The sequence below is a fragment of the Artemia sp. Qi Xiang Cuo genome, chromosome 4 (assembly GCF_049724085.1).
Source record: "Artemia sp. Qi Xiang Cuo chromosome 4, ASM4972408v1, whole genome shotgun sequence".
NCBI lineage: Eukaryota > Metazoa > Arthropoda > Branchiopoda > Anostraca > Artemiidae > Artemia > Artemia sp. Qi Xiang Cuo.
Window position 1 is genome coordinate 10573985 of NC_142797.1, and position 15978 is coordinate 10589962.

Consider the following 15978-nt stretch of genomic DNA (forward strand, 5'->3'; position numbering starts at 1 on the left):
CCGATATAATTTCAAAATTTCTTTTGTCATTATTTCTTTTCAATTCCTTTTCTGAATTCATTTGTTCTATATCTGTCCTATCTCTATCCGGCAACTCCCCTTCATTTGGCACAGCCTCTGAGGGATGAGTTCGTCTTGTTTTTTCGTCTATTATTTCTTCTTTGTTTATTTCGTACCCTCTCATTTTACCGCGTATACTTCTCTCTGATTATATTATCTCTTATTCAATTAGTCAATCTTGGCAAGTTCAAAAACTGTCACGCAAAAATTAGGGTACGCAATTACTATTGTGAATCATCAGCTCCGTGCAATCAGGTTCAACAATTTTTCAAATAACCGGAATGTCTAGACTTCATTTGGGAATAACGACATCTTTCACAACAAGCAGTTTTATGCGAATGAAATATATCTCTGAAAACCAAATTAACAGGGGTTGGACAAAAAATAATCAGATAAACCGAGCGAATATTCCACTAATGAATTAGCTGGACTAAACTCAAACAGGTGAACTACCCTGCAAAACAAATCACGTATCCCTCCTGGATACTCGTATTCCAAATATAATCTCCTCCTGGGCAGATTACTCAATAGGACAGGTGCCTCCCACCTTTCTTGTCCAATATGCGCTCAAACTGAAAAATTCTCCTAATTTGTCGTCCTCAATACTCTTATAACCCTCGTCACTGAAGATTATCTCTAAGTCCGCAATTCACTCAAATAATAACCCAACTTTCAACGTTTTCTTATCTGTCCTTAAACCCTGTAATACTTTTAAATACGGAGATTCCCCCACTGTAGACTCAACTCATTAATTTCACGTTATTCTTTTTTATTTTTGTCTAACAAGCCCCACAGCCCATAATAGACTTTTATAATTTTTTCAATCAAATGCTTAATTTTGTCTTTTTATATGTCACCACAATAGGCTACTTTTGTAGGCTAAATTACTCTTTCTCGTCGAAAGCGCGGAATTCTTTTATTATCAGATTTACTGATAGGACCTTAACTCGCTGCCACCACGTATTGGATGATGAGGTGCCGCTGGCACCACTTATTGAAGGTTTATTGTGCGGGTCACCACTTTTAAAGGCGAAAATGAAGCAGAGTTGCTATGCCACTTACTGGAGGGGGACGATCCCTCTTTGGCCCCAAATTAGTGGGATTACCGCGGTTACTCCAACGGTTCCGTATACTAACGTGACTGGATGGTCTATGGCCACATTTAAAGCCAAAGTTTACCGATCAGATTTCAAACTAACTCTTTTAGATTCGACCTAGGCTGAAAAGTTAAAAAGAGTACATAGAAAAATCTTACTGTATTAACAATCACGCGGTATAAAATGAACTCCAAAACGGAACTAAAGGTAAAAATATGACAATTAATCAATACACTTTCAGACGCGCGCTTGCGCGCACACCTCTGACCAAAGGCGATGAATGGCCGAATCAAATCAGACTCCCAGCATCCTTTGAAGCTTTTCAAACTCTAAATTTAAGCTGTATGAGTCATCGCTCAACTGGCTTTTTCAACCACTCGTTAATTAGTGGATTCTTCAAATATCGTAATAAAAATTTTTCTGGGGGTTTAGATATTCAACATAAATGAAGTTAAATGTATAAAAAGGCATTTTTCTGAAACAAAAGGGGCCAAAGGTCCCAACATATATATATATATATATATATATATATATATATATATATATATATATATATATATATATATATATATATATATATATATACATATATATATATATATATATATATATATATATATATATATATATATATATATATATGTATATATATGTATATATATATATATATATATATATATATATATATATATATATATATATATATATATATATATATATATATATATATATACACATATATATATATATATATATATATATATATATATATATCGGCGCGTAGAAACAGCTCCTCTCATTTGATCTGCCATCAGCAGTCCAATTACCTTGGAACATGTATTTTGGCAGAAACTTTCTCAAAATGCCATTGAAACCAACTTGAGACTTCGAAACCTACTTTTAATTCCTAAAAACATCTAATAATAACATTGCACTACTAATTACCGGTTTTCATATATGTACTGGAATAAATTAAGTTAAAATTAGTTTCTTCAAAATTTAGTGTTCCAGCGTTGAAGCCAAGTTTCGCGTTCACGAGAAATCTGACTTGTCTACCCGTGAAAAGATCTAATGTCACTTATGTTTCTACGTTCTCTGAAGCACTCGCACCTCGGTCTGGGTTTTTATAATGGGTGAGATAGGGAAAGATCATACTGCCTATTAAGGAGGCACACTTGTGCCTCTTTAAAGAGGCGACCCACCACAATGTTAATCGATTTCCGGTCCTAGTGGTCGCAGAGAGACAGCGGTGATCGCATTTTGTAGCCCAAGCTCCATCTAAGAAACGTGCAAAATTTCGCCCCCCTCCGACTTTATCTTCATGGGTAAAAGTGGGCCGGAAGTTTCAACCCTCCGACCACAGCCCCCCTTTAACGTTGTCCGATTGGGCTGAAATTTAGAGGTTAAGCTTTCTAGGGCCCGGGAACTTATCCTCGAAATTTCAGCTCAATCCGACCACTCCTCCCCTGTTTTCCAAAAAACAAATATAGCCACTTAAAGTTCATTTCTCCTTTTTTTTATCAGCCACGCGATCAGGCCACAGTTGGCAACAAATCCGGGTGAATGAGGACTCATTCGAATCGGAATTTGACCTGTTAGGGCCTTTTGATATTTTCAGACCGAAAAAATTATCCCCCGAATTTACATTAACGAAAAACCTCGTTTTCCGATAAGAGCCCATGTTAAATTTTCCCACCACAGCCCCCCTTTAACGTTGTCCGATCTGGCTGAAATTTAGAAGATAAGCTTTCCTGGGGCCTGGGAGCTTATCAACAAAATTTCAGCTCAATCCAATCCTTCCTTCCCTATTTTCCAAAAACCAAATATCAAGTTTTGTGGGAATTTGCTTGAGTCAAAAATAGATATAAGAGACTAAAATAATATAACAAGTGTCTCTGTGGTACAATGGTCGCTGTTCCTGACTGCTAGGCGGAAGATCCGGGTTCGATTCCCTGTCAGAGAAAATTTTTTATATACTGAATTTAAAGTTTAAAAAACAAAACTGAGTTTCTTTTTCAAATACAATATATTAAATCCTTCGGCTCAACAGGCGTCTCCAGAAGAATATTACAGTCGGCCTTCAGCCTACAGTTAAGTCTCCACTGCTTTGATAACATGCCACATACCCGCATCATCGAATAAAAGTTGGAAAAGAAAATCTTACTGTGCATTGGATTTGAGTATTCAGGAATTAAAAGCCTTAACACAAGAATCTTCAAAAGCGGGGGGGGGGTGGGAGGCGGCAGCCCCCCATCTTTAACTCCTGAAAAGATCAATAATAAGTAATAAACTCAAGTCAAGCAATAATAAGTAATAAACTGTACAAAAACGTTCAGAAATTATTTGAAAAAAACTACGTTTCCTAAAGAGTTAAAGAGGCTGAGTCACAAGTTCGAACCTTAAAACGTACAGGGATTAGGAGGTGCAGTTGGGGGGCTGCCGCTCCCCAAACCCCCACTTCCGTATATGAAAGGGACGGTGCCCTCCTCAACGCCTCGCTCTTTACGCTAAAGTTTGACTTTCTCACAATTCTCTTTTTTAAACAATAAAAACTTTAGCGTAAAGAGCGAGGCGTTGAGGAGGGCACAGCCCCTTTCATATACGGAAGCGGGGGTTTGGGGGGCTATCCCTGTACGTTTTAAGGTTCGAACTTGTGATTCAGCCTCTTTAACTCTTTAGAAAATATAGTTTTTTTCAAATAATACAGTGGTAAGGAGCCACCCGTCTCAATAGTAATCGAAACTCTAAAAAACGGAATTTTGATACCAATAGATACATCAAAAGAATCGGATTTTTATGCTGATTCCAATTATATAAATATCACTAAGTTTAATCTTACCAATCAAAGGTTACGAGCCTGAAATATTTGCCTGATTTTCAAAAAAAGGGGGAAAACACCCCCTAAGAGTCATAGAAGAAAGTTACACCATCAAATTCAACGTATCAGAGAACCCTACTGTAGAGGTTTCAAGCTACTATATGCAAAAATGAGGAATTTTGTATTTTTGTCATAAATAAGATCAAAAATGCATATTTTTTTTTCAGGGGGTAATCGAATCAACCCAGTGGTCCTAGAATATCTGGAGAAGGCTCATTTGAACGGAAATTAAAATTTCCTCTTTTTAAATGACGAAAAATTGGAGGGCAACTAGGACCCCTCCCACGGTCCTTTTTTCTCAAAATTGTCCGATCAAAATTTTGAGATAGCCATTTTCTTCAGCATAGTTGAAAGGACGAATAAAAATGCCTTTGGAGGTTTCATGTCCCCCACTGCCCCTAGGGAAAAAGTCTTTAAGTTACAAAATTTGCCCACTGTTCACTTGAAGTATTTGCTATTGGGAAGTATGCATACATTTTTCGGATGAGGAGGGAGGGGGAGGCGAATTTTCTACAGGTGGGATTTTGAACGGGGATAATTTTCGTGGGGAGGGAAGTTTTCAGGGGGTGAATTTTTCAGTGAAAATTTTACACTGGTAAAATTTGCCAGAATTCCTATACGAGATTCTGCTTATGTCTTGCTTTCTCTTTGCCGATTCATTTTTACGCGAGGAGATGTTAAGGGTAAATGCCCGGGGTAAATTTTCACCAAGATTGATAAGATAAGATAAGATAAGTTTTATTCTTCATTATAAATACACATACAATATTACATGCTATTATTCCCCCAAAGGCTCATTGGCCTGTACAAAGGGGGAAGAAATATGAAATGCTTACTCAAAAATGAAAAACAAAACACTTGCTCACATACAAAGGAGAAGAAAAGAAAATATAGATACAATGAAAACTATAGAAGAAATAGAATAAATAAGCTAAATTAATTAATTAGATTAAACAGACTAAAAAAAAAAAAAAAAAAAAAAAAAAAAAAAAAAAAAAAAAAAAAATCTACCAACCAAAAAAATTTTAAAAATTTTTTTTTTTTTTTTTTTTTTTTTTTTTTTTCCTAAACAAACCGAATGAGTGGCACCCTCGAGCTGATTCAGGCAACTTATTCCAAACAATATGACACGCCATTAGAGGATTAAAATCTGACCTTATACAAGGAGTAAAAGGAGTAAAAGGAGTAAAGAAGGAGTAAAGAAGGAGTAAAGAAGCCCCAAGACCTTTTTTGTATTTATTCCTTAGGAGCATTACGGAGCATACACACATGCACTTATAAATACGCACAAAGTCCTGAAACTATTTTCGAAAAGATAATTCGTGGAGTTAAATTAAAACGTAGATTTTTGTTCTTTATCACTATTCTCTATTGTTTTCTGGTGTTGGTAATGAATTTAAAAATATACTTAAAATCAAATGACTGTTTATTGTCAAAAGTTTTATTCGTTTTTATACTTTCTTCTCATTTTAAATATAGCTGGAAATGCAATGTAGTCTAAGAAATTATTTACGATGTACAAATGGACCACTGAAATTTTTGGCCACAAATGCATAAATATCTTGCATACATATTGTGTATGGTTACATCAATAAATGAAGATTCTTTACCTGGCTAGACACTTTTTTAACTGAATTCACTGCATATAAAAAATTTATAAGAATCATGAAAATTCGGCACTTGTCAATTCAAAGAAACACACCCAAAAATAGAACTTACGTTAATCCTAATGATGTATACCAAAACATGGTGATAATATAATACCTTCGAAACAAAATTATGAAAACTACGACAAAGAATTATGGAAAGCAGGCCACGCACAACCCATTATATTAAATATCTGACCCAACTTAACCTAGCCCCTAACCATCTCTTTATATTAAAAAAAAATAATTAAAAACGTCTCACATAAACCCACAACATCAGGCTGTCCATCCGAAACAATTTGTCATAAATTATCAATTGACGAGGAGAGACCCTGAATGTTAAACTTAAATGCTGTCAAAGAATAATTTCCTTTGGTAACCTCCTCTCCCCCCAAATCCGAAACATATTTACTATAACAAATAGGGTTTATATTAATCGAACTTTGATTAACCTGACCCACATAATTATTTACAATACTAATTACATCGAAAGGATTATATTCAAACTCCAAAGCCGACTCTCATGGCTTAAAAAATTCACAAAAACAGGTTTTACTTGGAGTCTATTAGTCACCAGATGAACCAAAAAGAAATCTTTACTTAAATCAATTGCAAAAGAAAAACCTGTCAAAGGATTACAAACAAACAAATAACTAATTGGACAGCAGGTATTATCGGAATGAACCATTAGCACTGAAAGAGAAGCAAAAATGAAAAAATAAATAAAGTAAATAAATGAAAATCAATGAACTGTGGAAGGCATTTACAAAATAAGAAAAATACTAACAAGTCACATACTAATGCATTCATGCGAATAGTTAATTTTACGTATACGAGTTTCACCCGGAACTTTGGCTAGAACTTGTCCATGATCAGACCAAACACTACTTGGACCAAAGGAGCTGCGAGCCGCGTTTAATAGATCGCGACGCTTTTTAGTTAGGTTTTCAGACACAAATACACCTGACTTAACCAACTTACCTTTTGCTGCAAATACTTTTCGAGCACTATCCAAGTTTGAAATTTTTACCAGGATGGGGGCACTTTTCACATTCTCAGTTTGAGTAGCAGGCTGACGGACTCGATTAGCCTTTAAGAGGTCCATTTTTTTGAAATCTTGCAAGCCCATTATTTTTGTTATCACTTCAATAAGATTATCCATCAATTCCACATTGGGGTTTGGTTTCAGACCGTAGAAAATTAGGGTGTCAAGTAAGGTATCCTGCTCAAGTTGGTCAACCCTGTCCTCTATTATAGAAATTTTATTTTCAAGCAAGTTCACAGCTTTATAAAGACTTTGAAGGGTTGATTCAATTTTTTCAAATTTAGCATTATATTCAAGGGAAATAGAATTATAAACTTCGTTCACAATATCTTCACTGATAATTTCAGAAGCTCGGCGATCTTTCATTGTGTCTAATACGACACGAGAAATGTCACTCAATAGGTTGGACTTAGTGTTGATTAGTTCCTCTTGAGTTTCATTTATTATTTCCTTTAAAGTTGATGCTGCTGCGGAAGTCGGAGTTGACGGTGCTAGGCTGGATTTTACTTTAGTTTTTTTGAGTAGAGACAAGTAAGCTTTACTCTTAGTCTTGAAAATATCAGGGAATAGGCGCTGCTCTTCAAAAGCTTATTTACATCTTTATCTGTCCTTGTACAGGCTTCTTTAAAGTGCTCATTCCAGTTGCGGATATGAGCTTCAGCTATAAAATGCTCAGAGTGGGTACCGTAGCAAAAGACTAGGTATCTAGCTTGATTTTTCTGGTCTTTGGTGGTTTTAATAACTACTGATGGCCATAAGGGGTATCCCTGAAAAGAAGCTAGGACAAGATCGAACTCTTTGTATTTTGCCATTATACAATCTGCAGATACGAAGGGGGGGGGGGGCACTACAGGTAACAAACTTCAACTACTAAATGTTCCAATCTTCCACCCCAAAGTACTCACGCTTGTAATATGTGCTTAGTTCCTTACACAATTTCAGCAAGAACTATATCCGATTCAATTGAAAACTTGTTTAGCTCTTCACTCCTTGAACTCTAACAATGAACTTATTTAGACACTGTACCCCTTTCTACCCATAAAACATTTTAGGTACCACTTCTCAGTTACCCAAAGGCCTACTAAGCAAACTATAGCTACATTATGAATAAAATTACCAGTCCTAGAGTTAAAGGGTCGTTGAATTTTTTTGTTGTCTGGCCGTGTATCCCCAAAAAAATTTTGTGTAACCCCAAACAGGGGCGTCCTGAGGCTCGTTTATTGGGGGGGGGCGATCTTCGTAAATTTTACCGAATCGCTACCTGATTTATGCCGAATTTTCAGCAGATATCAAGAATTTTGCTAAATTTCAGTCGATTTTGCAAAATTTTCGCCTTCGGCGAAATATTCACCGAATGACAAAAAATTTGGGGGGCGACACGCCCTTCCCAGCCCCCCCCCAGGGCACCCGGCCCCCAAGGGGTACGCGTACCCCAATTTGAGAACCACTGGTCTAGAGAATAATTCGGTGAGGAGGAGAGATTTTTCTGTGGAGGATTAGCCAGATTTCCTAGCATTATCTAAGAAAGATCAGAAATTAAATAAAAAAAACAAGTTTTTTCAACTGAAAGCAAGGAGCAACATTAAAACTTAAAACGAACAGAAATTTTTACGTAAATAGAGAGGGGGGTTGCTCCTCCTCAACACCTCACTTTTTACGCTGAAGTTTGAATTATGTCCCAGTTCGTTAAGAATGACTCATGAAACACTATGTTCGTTTAATTAGAACAATAAGAAGTCTTTTTTAAAAGTACTAAAAAAATTCAGCGCAAAGAGCGACGCGTTGAGGAGGATATACGTAATAATTTCTGTTCGTTTTAAGTTTTAATGTTGCCCCTTACTTTCAGTAGAAAAACTTGTTTTGTTTTTTTATTTGATTACTATACATGACCGCACGAGAACTAAAACATTCAATGTCCTTTTTAAGAGTCAAGATGATTGCAGGAACTCCAATCCTTGCCTTTTTTTTCCTTGAAAAAAAAAAGCTAAATCAAACACAAAACTAGTAGAAATTGCCACAACAAGAGTGAACCTGCTACCACTTTCAGGCTCTTAAAAGTTAGACGGTACTTTTTATTTTGCTAAAAAACACTGTGTATTTTTCACAGTGTTTTTAAAAGCTGAAAAAAAATCCCAAATGCTAGGTAAGTTTCAGGATCAATACACTAGGACTGACTAAGTTGACTACGTCGACTAGTTGACTAAGTTGACTAAGTTTCAGGGTCAATACACTAGGACTGACTAAGTTGACTACCCTATAATATCTATACCCCAGTCCCAACTGTAGGCAAGAAGCAACTTGTGTCAATTGTAAAGAAGACCCTAAAAAAAGTTTAAATGAAAATACATACATCAAAAGAATTAGCTTTTTATACAGAAAATTTTTGAAACTTAAGCAACCCAGCAAAAAAAACAAGCCTAAGAAAATTTTTTCAAATTTTGAAAAAGGGTAAAATAAAAACTAGAAGGGGAATGATATTTCTGAATATTACACCATCAAATTCAGCATAGCAGAAAATCATGTTCAACTGGCTTCAAGTCTCTATTCACATGTTTTTTTTACATTTTCCCCCAGACATATGATCATGAATATGTAGCCCTTTTTAAGTGACCAGAAAGATTGGAGGGCAGCTAACCTCACTCCCATGCGTCTTTTTCCCCAAAGTCAGCCAATCAAATTTTGAAATAGCCATTTTGTTCAGTATAGTTGAATGGTCCAATAACTATGTCTTTAGGGATGACATGATGCCTGACAGTCCCAGGCAAAGGGTTCCAAGTTATCAAATTTGCTCATTGTACAAATATCATATTTGTTATTGGGAAATATACAGACATTAGTCAGGAGGAGGAATTCTCTGTGAGGAGGTACAATTTTCTATAGTGAAATTTCTGTTGAGAGGGAAGTTGCTGGAGGTGAGACTTCAATGGGAGATTTTACATGGGGAAATTTGCCAGAATCCTTGTGCAAAATTTTATTTATTTGTTGTACTTGCTCTTTGGAAACTTAATTTTACGAATGGATATTTTCTGGGGGACATTTTCAGGGGTTCAGAATTATCTGGGTGATTTTTCGCAGGAGAAATACTCCTCAGGGAATTACCACCACAAAAAATTCTCCACAGAAGAAAATTTCCACTAGAGGGGGGGGGGCTCCAGGAAAAATTTTCAACGTGGGGGATTTCCGGTATGAATATAAAAACGATCAGAAATGAAACTAAAAACAAGCTTTATTTTTTCAAATGAAAGTATGCTAAGGATATTTTTTTGGGCAAAACTGTCTGCAAGAAATTTCTGGGAGGGATTTTCTGCAAGGATGGAATTACCCAGGGGTAATTTCCCAAGGGGGAGCATTTTAAGCAGTAAAACAATAAAGGAATCTTTTGTGGGTGGTGGAGGCAGGTCTCCCAGCATTATTTGAAAACAATCAGAAATTAAGTATAAAATATGTTTTTTCAACTGAAAATAAAGAGCAACATTATAACTTAAACGAAAAAAGAAATTATTCTATATATAAGGGGCTGCCTCTTCCCAAATACCCTGCTCTTTGAGCCAAAATTAAATCCTTTGTTCCAATTCTTAAAGAATAACTCCTGAAATATAAGGACCATTTAATTACAATAAAGAACTTTCTTAACAGGGCTTAAACACGTTAGCACAAGGAGTTAGGTATCAAGGAGGAGGCAACATGAATGCTTCAATTCATTGAAGCATTATGGTCAGTGTGATATTTATTCAATTTGTTAAAGCATTATTCAATTTATTTTTTATCCTTTTTCCCCAGAGCCATATCTTACAGAAGGGGGCTCATTGATTAAAAATCTTAAAGAATCCCAAGTAATCAGAGGGTGACAAGCCACCCTTCTACACCTATTACCCCCCCCCCTCCCAAAGACATCCAATCAAAATCTTGAGACAATTTTGCTCAAAATAGTTGGAAGGTTAAAAAATTATGCCTTCAGGGTAAGGGGGGGTGTTAAAACAAAACAAATAGACACTATATGCAGCTGGTTTGCAAAAACAGTCTATAATCATTAAATGAAGAGCAGTTAGGGAAGTGTGTCAAATTGGAACATACAGAGAATATTGAAGGGGGTGTTAAACTTAAAGAAACTCTGTCCCTCCCAGTTATTGAACTGCAGTATCTCAGGAATGGTTAATGGTACTTAATTGAAACTTCCAATAAAAGTTGAGGGTGGGGGGGGGTTAAAATGAATCAAAAGAAGTTATTTACATCCAGGTTGCCAGAAAGGGGTATATAAAATTTAAAAGTAACCACTTGGATATTAGGTTTGAGCATCTAGGAAACATTATGAGGGGTAACAAACTCAACCAAAGACATAATCTGCATCCAGGCTGTCAAAACAAATAGTTTTTTTTATACCACAGATAGTAAATGCTCATATCAAAGTCACAAATAAAAAGAGCTTAGTGTAATCTCTGATATATATTCATTCTCCTATTTGTTTTTCATGCATATGGAACATTTTAAAACTTCTCATGGGAGGATTCTTTCAGATATTTCATCTCTGATTACTATTGAATCAAAATCTTAGCTTAGGAAAGTTACCATTTCATCTCTGATTACTATTGAATCAAAATCTTAGCTTAAGAAAGTTACCAAATCTTGATTTCTAATGGAATGCAATTTACACCAAATTAAATGAAAGCCAACAATCTGATCACCTAGTGCAACTTAGGACTTTAATTAAAATTGGATATTTGAATTCTAAAGGCAAAGAAAAAAAAATAGGGAAATATTTGTCATATCAACCAATAAATAATAATCTGGTTGTTTTGAGTTGAAATTATTATAAGACTTTATTTCTGCTAGCCTTAAGTTTTATCTGTCTCTTTACTTTTCTTTCAAAACTTTTTTTTGGAAAGTTTTCTTTTAATTAACAACTCATGATGGAGTGATGGAAACCAGTGTCAAAATTACTAAGGCCCTATACCATGTGTCCATTGTATCCTGGTATCCTAAGTGCAAAGACACTTTAGCAATTTTTATACATGTATAAATTCAGTACTTTGTGGTTTGTCAAAGCAATTTTTTGAAATAAGCATCAGCCTCAACTCAGCATTCCCACTCTCCAGAAAGAGACACTACAAAATTGTGAAAACTACATTAAGAAATTCTAAAATATTTAGGCTAGCTTATATTATTTCTTAATACATACCAATAGACTTAGTTCCTCCTCCCTAATGGACAAATGTATGAAACCAAATTATATATACCCAATGAATTTCCTATAGGCCATTTCTTTTCTTCATAACAGTCTAATAGCAAACAAGCCAAAGCAGTAAGCAGCAGGAAGAAAAGAGTTGGTTAACAGAAAATTGATTAAGTAGGCCTATATATCAGTTGGGCAAGTAGGCCAGGGTTTACATATAGGGCCAGGCCTAGGGGTGTACAATGCCAAGGGGCACCAAAAAAACATTGAGCATCTGTTTTTTCTTAACAAAAACTGTACTGATGTGATTTATCATAAAAGTGCCCAGAGCACACTTTGCTGCTGTGCTGCCTATTCAAAGAAAATGAAATATTTTCTGATTGAAAATAACACATTGTGATTTTAAAATAACACAGGAATTCTATAGCCACTTATATGTCTCCTATCAGTACTGCTATCAGATGTCTCCCAAAAAGGCAGCTGAAAGCTCAGTATCATCTCTCTCTTGCATTACTTTTGGCTTGTTACTCATCAGTTGCCTTCTGTTCAGGGCTTCCCCAAACTTTTGGGAGTTTCCACATAAATCTCTGTGTCTCCCCCAAAGAATTTGCTCGGGCAATTTTGTCCATGAAAGGGAAGAGGGTAATAAAGTTTGTTGGCAAGCCCTGAGGAATAAATGAAGAACGGTGTAAGACCTGCAATATTTGGCCAGTACCTCATAGCCTAGCCTATTTAAAAATAATTAAATTGGTTTTTAGAATTTTAAAATGTTTCTTTCTGGAGAGTGGGAATGCTAAACTGATATGTAAACATCTTATCTCCAATTCTTCATAAGCAGTCTTCCCTAACCATAAGGCAAGTGCATCTAAAATGGCTAAAATATTCAGACTAGGCCTAGGCAAAGACTAATACTGCCCTCATTAAGAATATTTAGATAGATTGTGAAAACCAAAGGTAATTGCATAGATAGCTGCCTGGAGATAGGGAAAAATGTTAAGAAAACAATTCTTATTTCATAATATGGAGAATGATCATAGTTAACACATTTTGCATGCCTTCTGTGTTACTATACTTTACCCCCAACCCTCCTAATATGAAATATATAGCCCAAATTATATATATTTTCAATACATTATGCCACCTGTAACTTGTTTTCTGGTTTTTATTTCACCACAGTTGACTCAATTTGCAGGTAGGCTACATGGTTTGAAACAACTGAGATGCATTCTGAGAATAGATCAGAAATATTTAATTTGGGCTACATATTTGCACATTAGGGGTAGAGGGAGTATAATGAGGCTGCACACAAAATGTGTTAACTATGATTAGTTGGTAAATTTTCTAGTGGGCCTTATAGGCCTAATTTAGCTAAGATGAAAGTGAAAACCTCATTTGATGCCTTTTTTTTATGCTCTTCCATAATTTAATGATTGCTTCTGGGGCTAATTGCTTTTTGAGCCCTTAAAGGGGCCCCAAAGGTATTTCATTTTTGTAACTACACAAAGAAAATATCAACACTAGTTTAATTATTGAAAAGTGGTTAAAAACAAATCAGTAGTTTATAAATAGGTTGTTCAAGAGTATTATATTCCAAAAATACTTATTTATAACAATTCAAACCTTATTTATTAGTCACCTCAAATATAAACCATTTTCTTACTGTTTCAAGTTTTTGAAATGCTGTCAACAAAAATAGTGCTGAATTTTGTGATTCAAAACTTTGCTGTTGACTATTCAGGGTATATTCCAATTCAGGGTATATATTTGCACATTAGGGGCGGGGAGGGGGGCTAAATTTCATGGTAAATTTGCAGTGTACCATATAATTAGGCTAAGATGAAAGTGAAAATATAATTTGATGCTTTTTTACAGTCTTTTATTATTCATATAAAATACCTTTGGGGCCCCCTTAAGGGCTCAGGGTGCAATTGGCCCCAGAAGCAATTATTGAATTATCAAAGAGCATAAAAAAGCCATTAAATGATGTTTTCACTTTCATCTTAGCTATATTACAAGGCCCAGTAGAGATTTACCATTTAGTCTGCATAGGCTATTAGCTTATGAAGCAAGCATAGTTTTCTTAACTTGTTTCCTAATCTCCAGGTAGCTATCTAGGCAAATACCAAACCAAATTCCTAGGTCAGTTTCTTTCATGATTACCTGTCTAACTGCAAGCTATGTTACCATAGCCTAATGTTTCAAGCCTGATAACAGACTTACCATCTTGCTTCAACAGAAATCCTATGGCTTCCCAAATTACGTTATTACTTCTTGATTTTGTGTATCCCGGATCTGCTTTATCGTAAAGTGACGGGTATGCTCGGACTATGGATATGAGCTCAAAAATGCAAGGGTCCATCTTACCCAGATAAAATTTACAGCGCCCTACCATAATTCAGGAGGTTCCTCTTTGAAATACTTTGCGAAATTTCAAAACTAAAATGGATATTTTCTTCCTAGCTATCGGCACGGTCGGTGTACCATCAATAAAATGTTACCATCGTGTCCACTTTTGTCAAAGGACCCTCCGTTTTATTTGACCGTGATTGAATTACCATTTATAAAGTGGAAATTTTACTCTTTACTGTTAGGTTAATACGTTTTTATGTCGACTTCGAATAGCAAATCAGACGCACTTTTTGGTACTGCCATCAATTCACTTTCCATTTTGAATTCCAGTTACAGAATTTGTTTAAGGGTATATGCATTATCATTTAGTCCTTTCACCCCTTTGACTAAAAAAAAGAAAGTATTTTCAGATAGTCAGCGATCATTAAGCTCTTTTGTAAAGTAACCCCTGGAAGTAAATTTTCCGCCAATCAGCAAACAACGGGCTGTCACTAATAAATTCACTAATTCAAAAGATGAGTTGTGGGAAGTGCGAGTACTTGAGCTGCTGTCCCCAGCAGTTTAAGCCCTACAGGCCGTCTGATACCTATACGGCTCTTCCTACTCATTCGTGCTCTTTCAATTCTATTGACAAACCAACACCTTTTGTATTATCTTCTTCATACTTTAGTGATCACTAATTTATTTGTCTCTTCCTTTAGATGTTAAAAGATGCCTTAAATGTTTTTCTGTCAAGGAGCCAAGGCAATTTAGATTTCAAGATTGCAGAGTATTTGGTATTTAAGCCGCTGCGCAGAGGTACTTAAAGGAAACAGCATCCTCATCCAGTGGCTCGAAATCCAATAGGACATGCTGGATTGTTTCATCAGTTGAGAAGCAAGCACAGCATAGAGGAGAATGATTTAACTTCCAATTAAACAAAAAACTATTGAGAAGAAGGGCACCTGATTTCAGATGGTAATATGACACTTTATGTAGTCCAGTATGAAAGGGAGATAAAATCAATTTACTGCGATTAACCTTTGATCTTTGCCTAATAATGTCTTGTGTATTGAGAAAACTACAAGAGCCATTGTATTTGATATGCTCAAGAAGCAATGAGCACGATCGATGTTCAAGAAGCAATGCTCAGCTCGAGTGCTCGATATAACCTATATAGAATGGTGCTCGAGAATAAGGCTCCAGGGACCATTGACACTCCTAATCCAAGGTATTCACGTGGGTTAAAAGGTTAAGAAGCAAGGGTTTGAAAACAAGACCCTTGACAGATCCATTCTGGATGACTCTAGATCTAAAACTATAGATACTAAAAATGATTCTCAAGAAAGAAGGCTACAAGAGCCATTGTATTTGAAGTGCTCAAGAAGCAATGAGCACGATCGATGCTCGAGAAGCAATGCTCAGCTCGTGTGCTCGACAGAACCTTTATAGAATGGTGCTTCAAAATAAAGCTCCAGGGACCATTGGCACTTCTAATCCAAGGTATTCACAAGGGTTAAAAGGTTAAGAAGCAAGGGTTTGAAAACAAGACCATTGACAGATCCATTCTGGATGATTCTAGATCTAAAACTACAGATACTCAAAATGATTCTCAAGAAAGAAGACTTGAAGAGCCATTGTATTTGAAGTGCTACTGGCTTAAAGAACTCTTAAATTTTTCGATTTTCATTTCTCTTTTCTGATGTTATCCAGCATGCAGTTATAGAACATAGTTATAGAATATTCCATAAAGC

At 35.7% G+C, this 15978-nt stretch overlaps 1 protein-coding gene across 2 annotated transcripts in view; it reads right to left on the reverse strand.

The window, feature by feature from the left end:
* The window catches only part of LOC148952775 (uncharacterized), a 35093-nt gene extending 20805 nt beyond the window's left edge, over window positions 1-14288 (reverse strand). Inside the window, exon 1 of one of the 2 annotated variants that reach the window (XM_089088084.1) lies at window positions 14117-14283. In XM_089088084.1, the coding sequence (XP_088944210.1) occupies window positions 14117-14255 (139 nt within the window). In that variant the 5' untranslated portion in view covers window positions 14256-14283. Of the gene's footprint in view, window positions 1-14116 lie in introns of both variants that reach the window. The other variant, XM_089088083.1, reaches the window with a different exon arrangement.
* Window positions 14289-15978: the final 1690 nt, after the last annotated feature.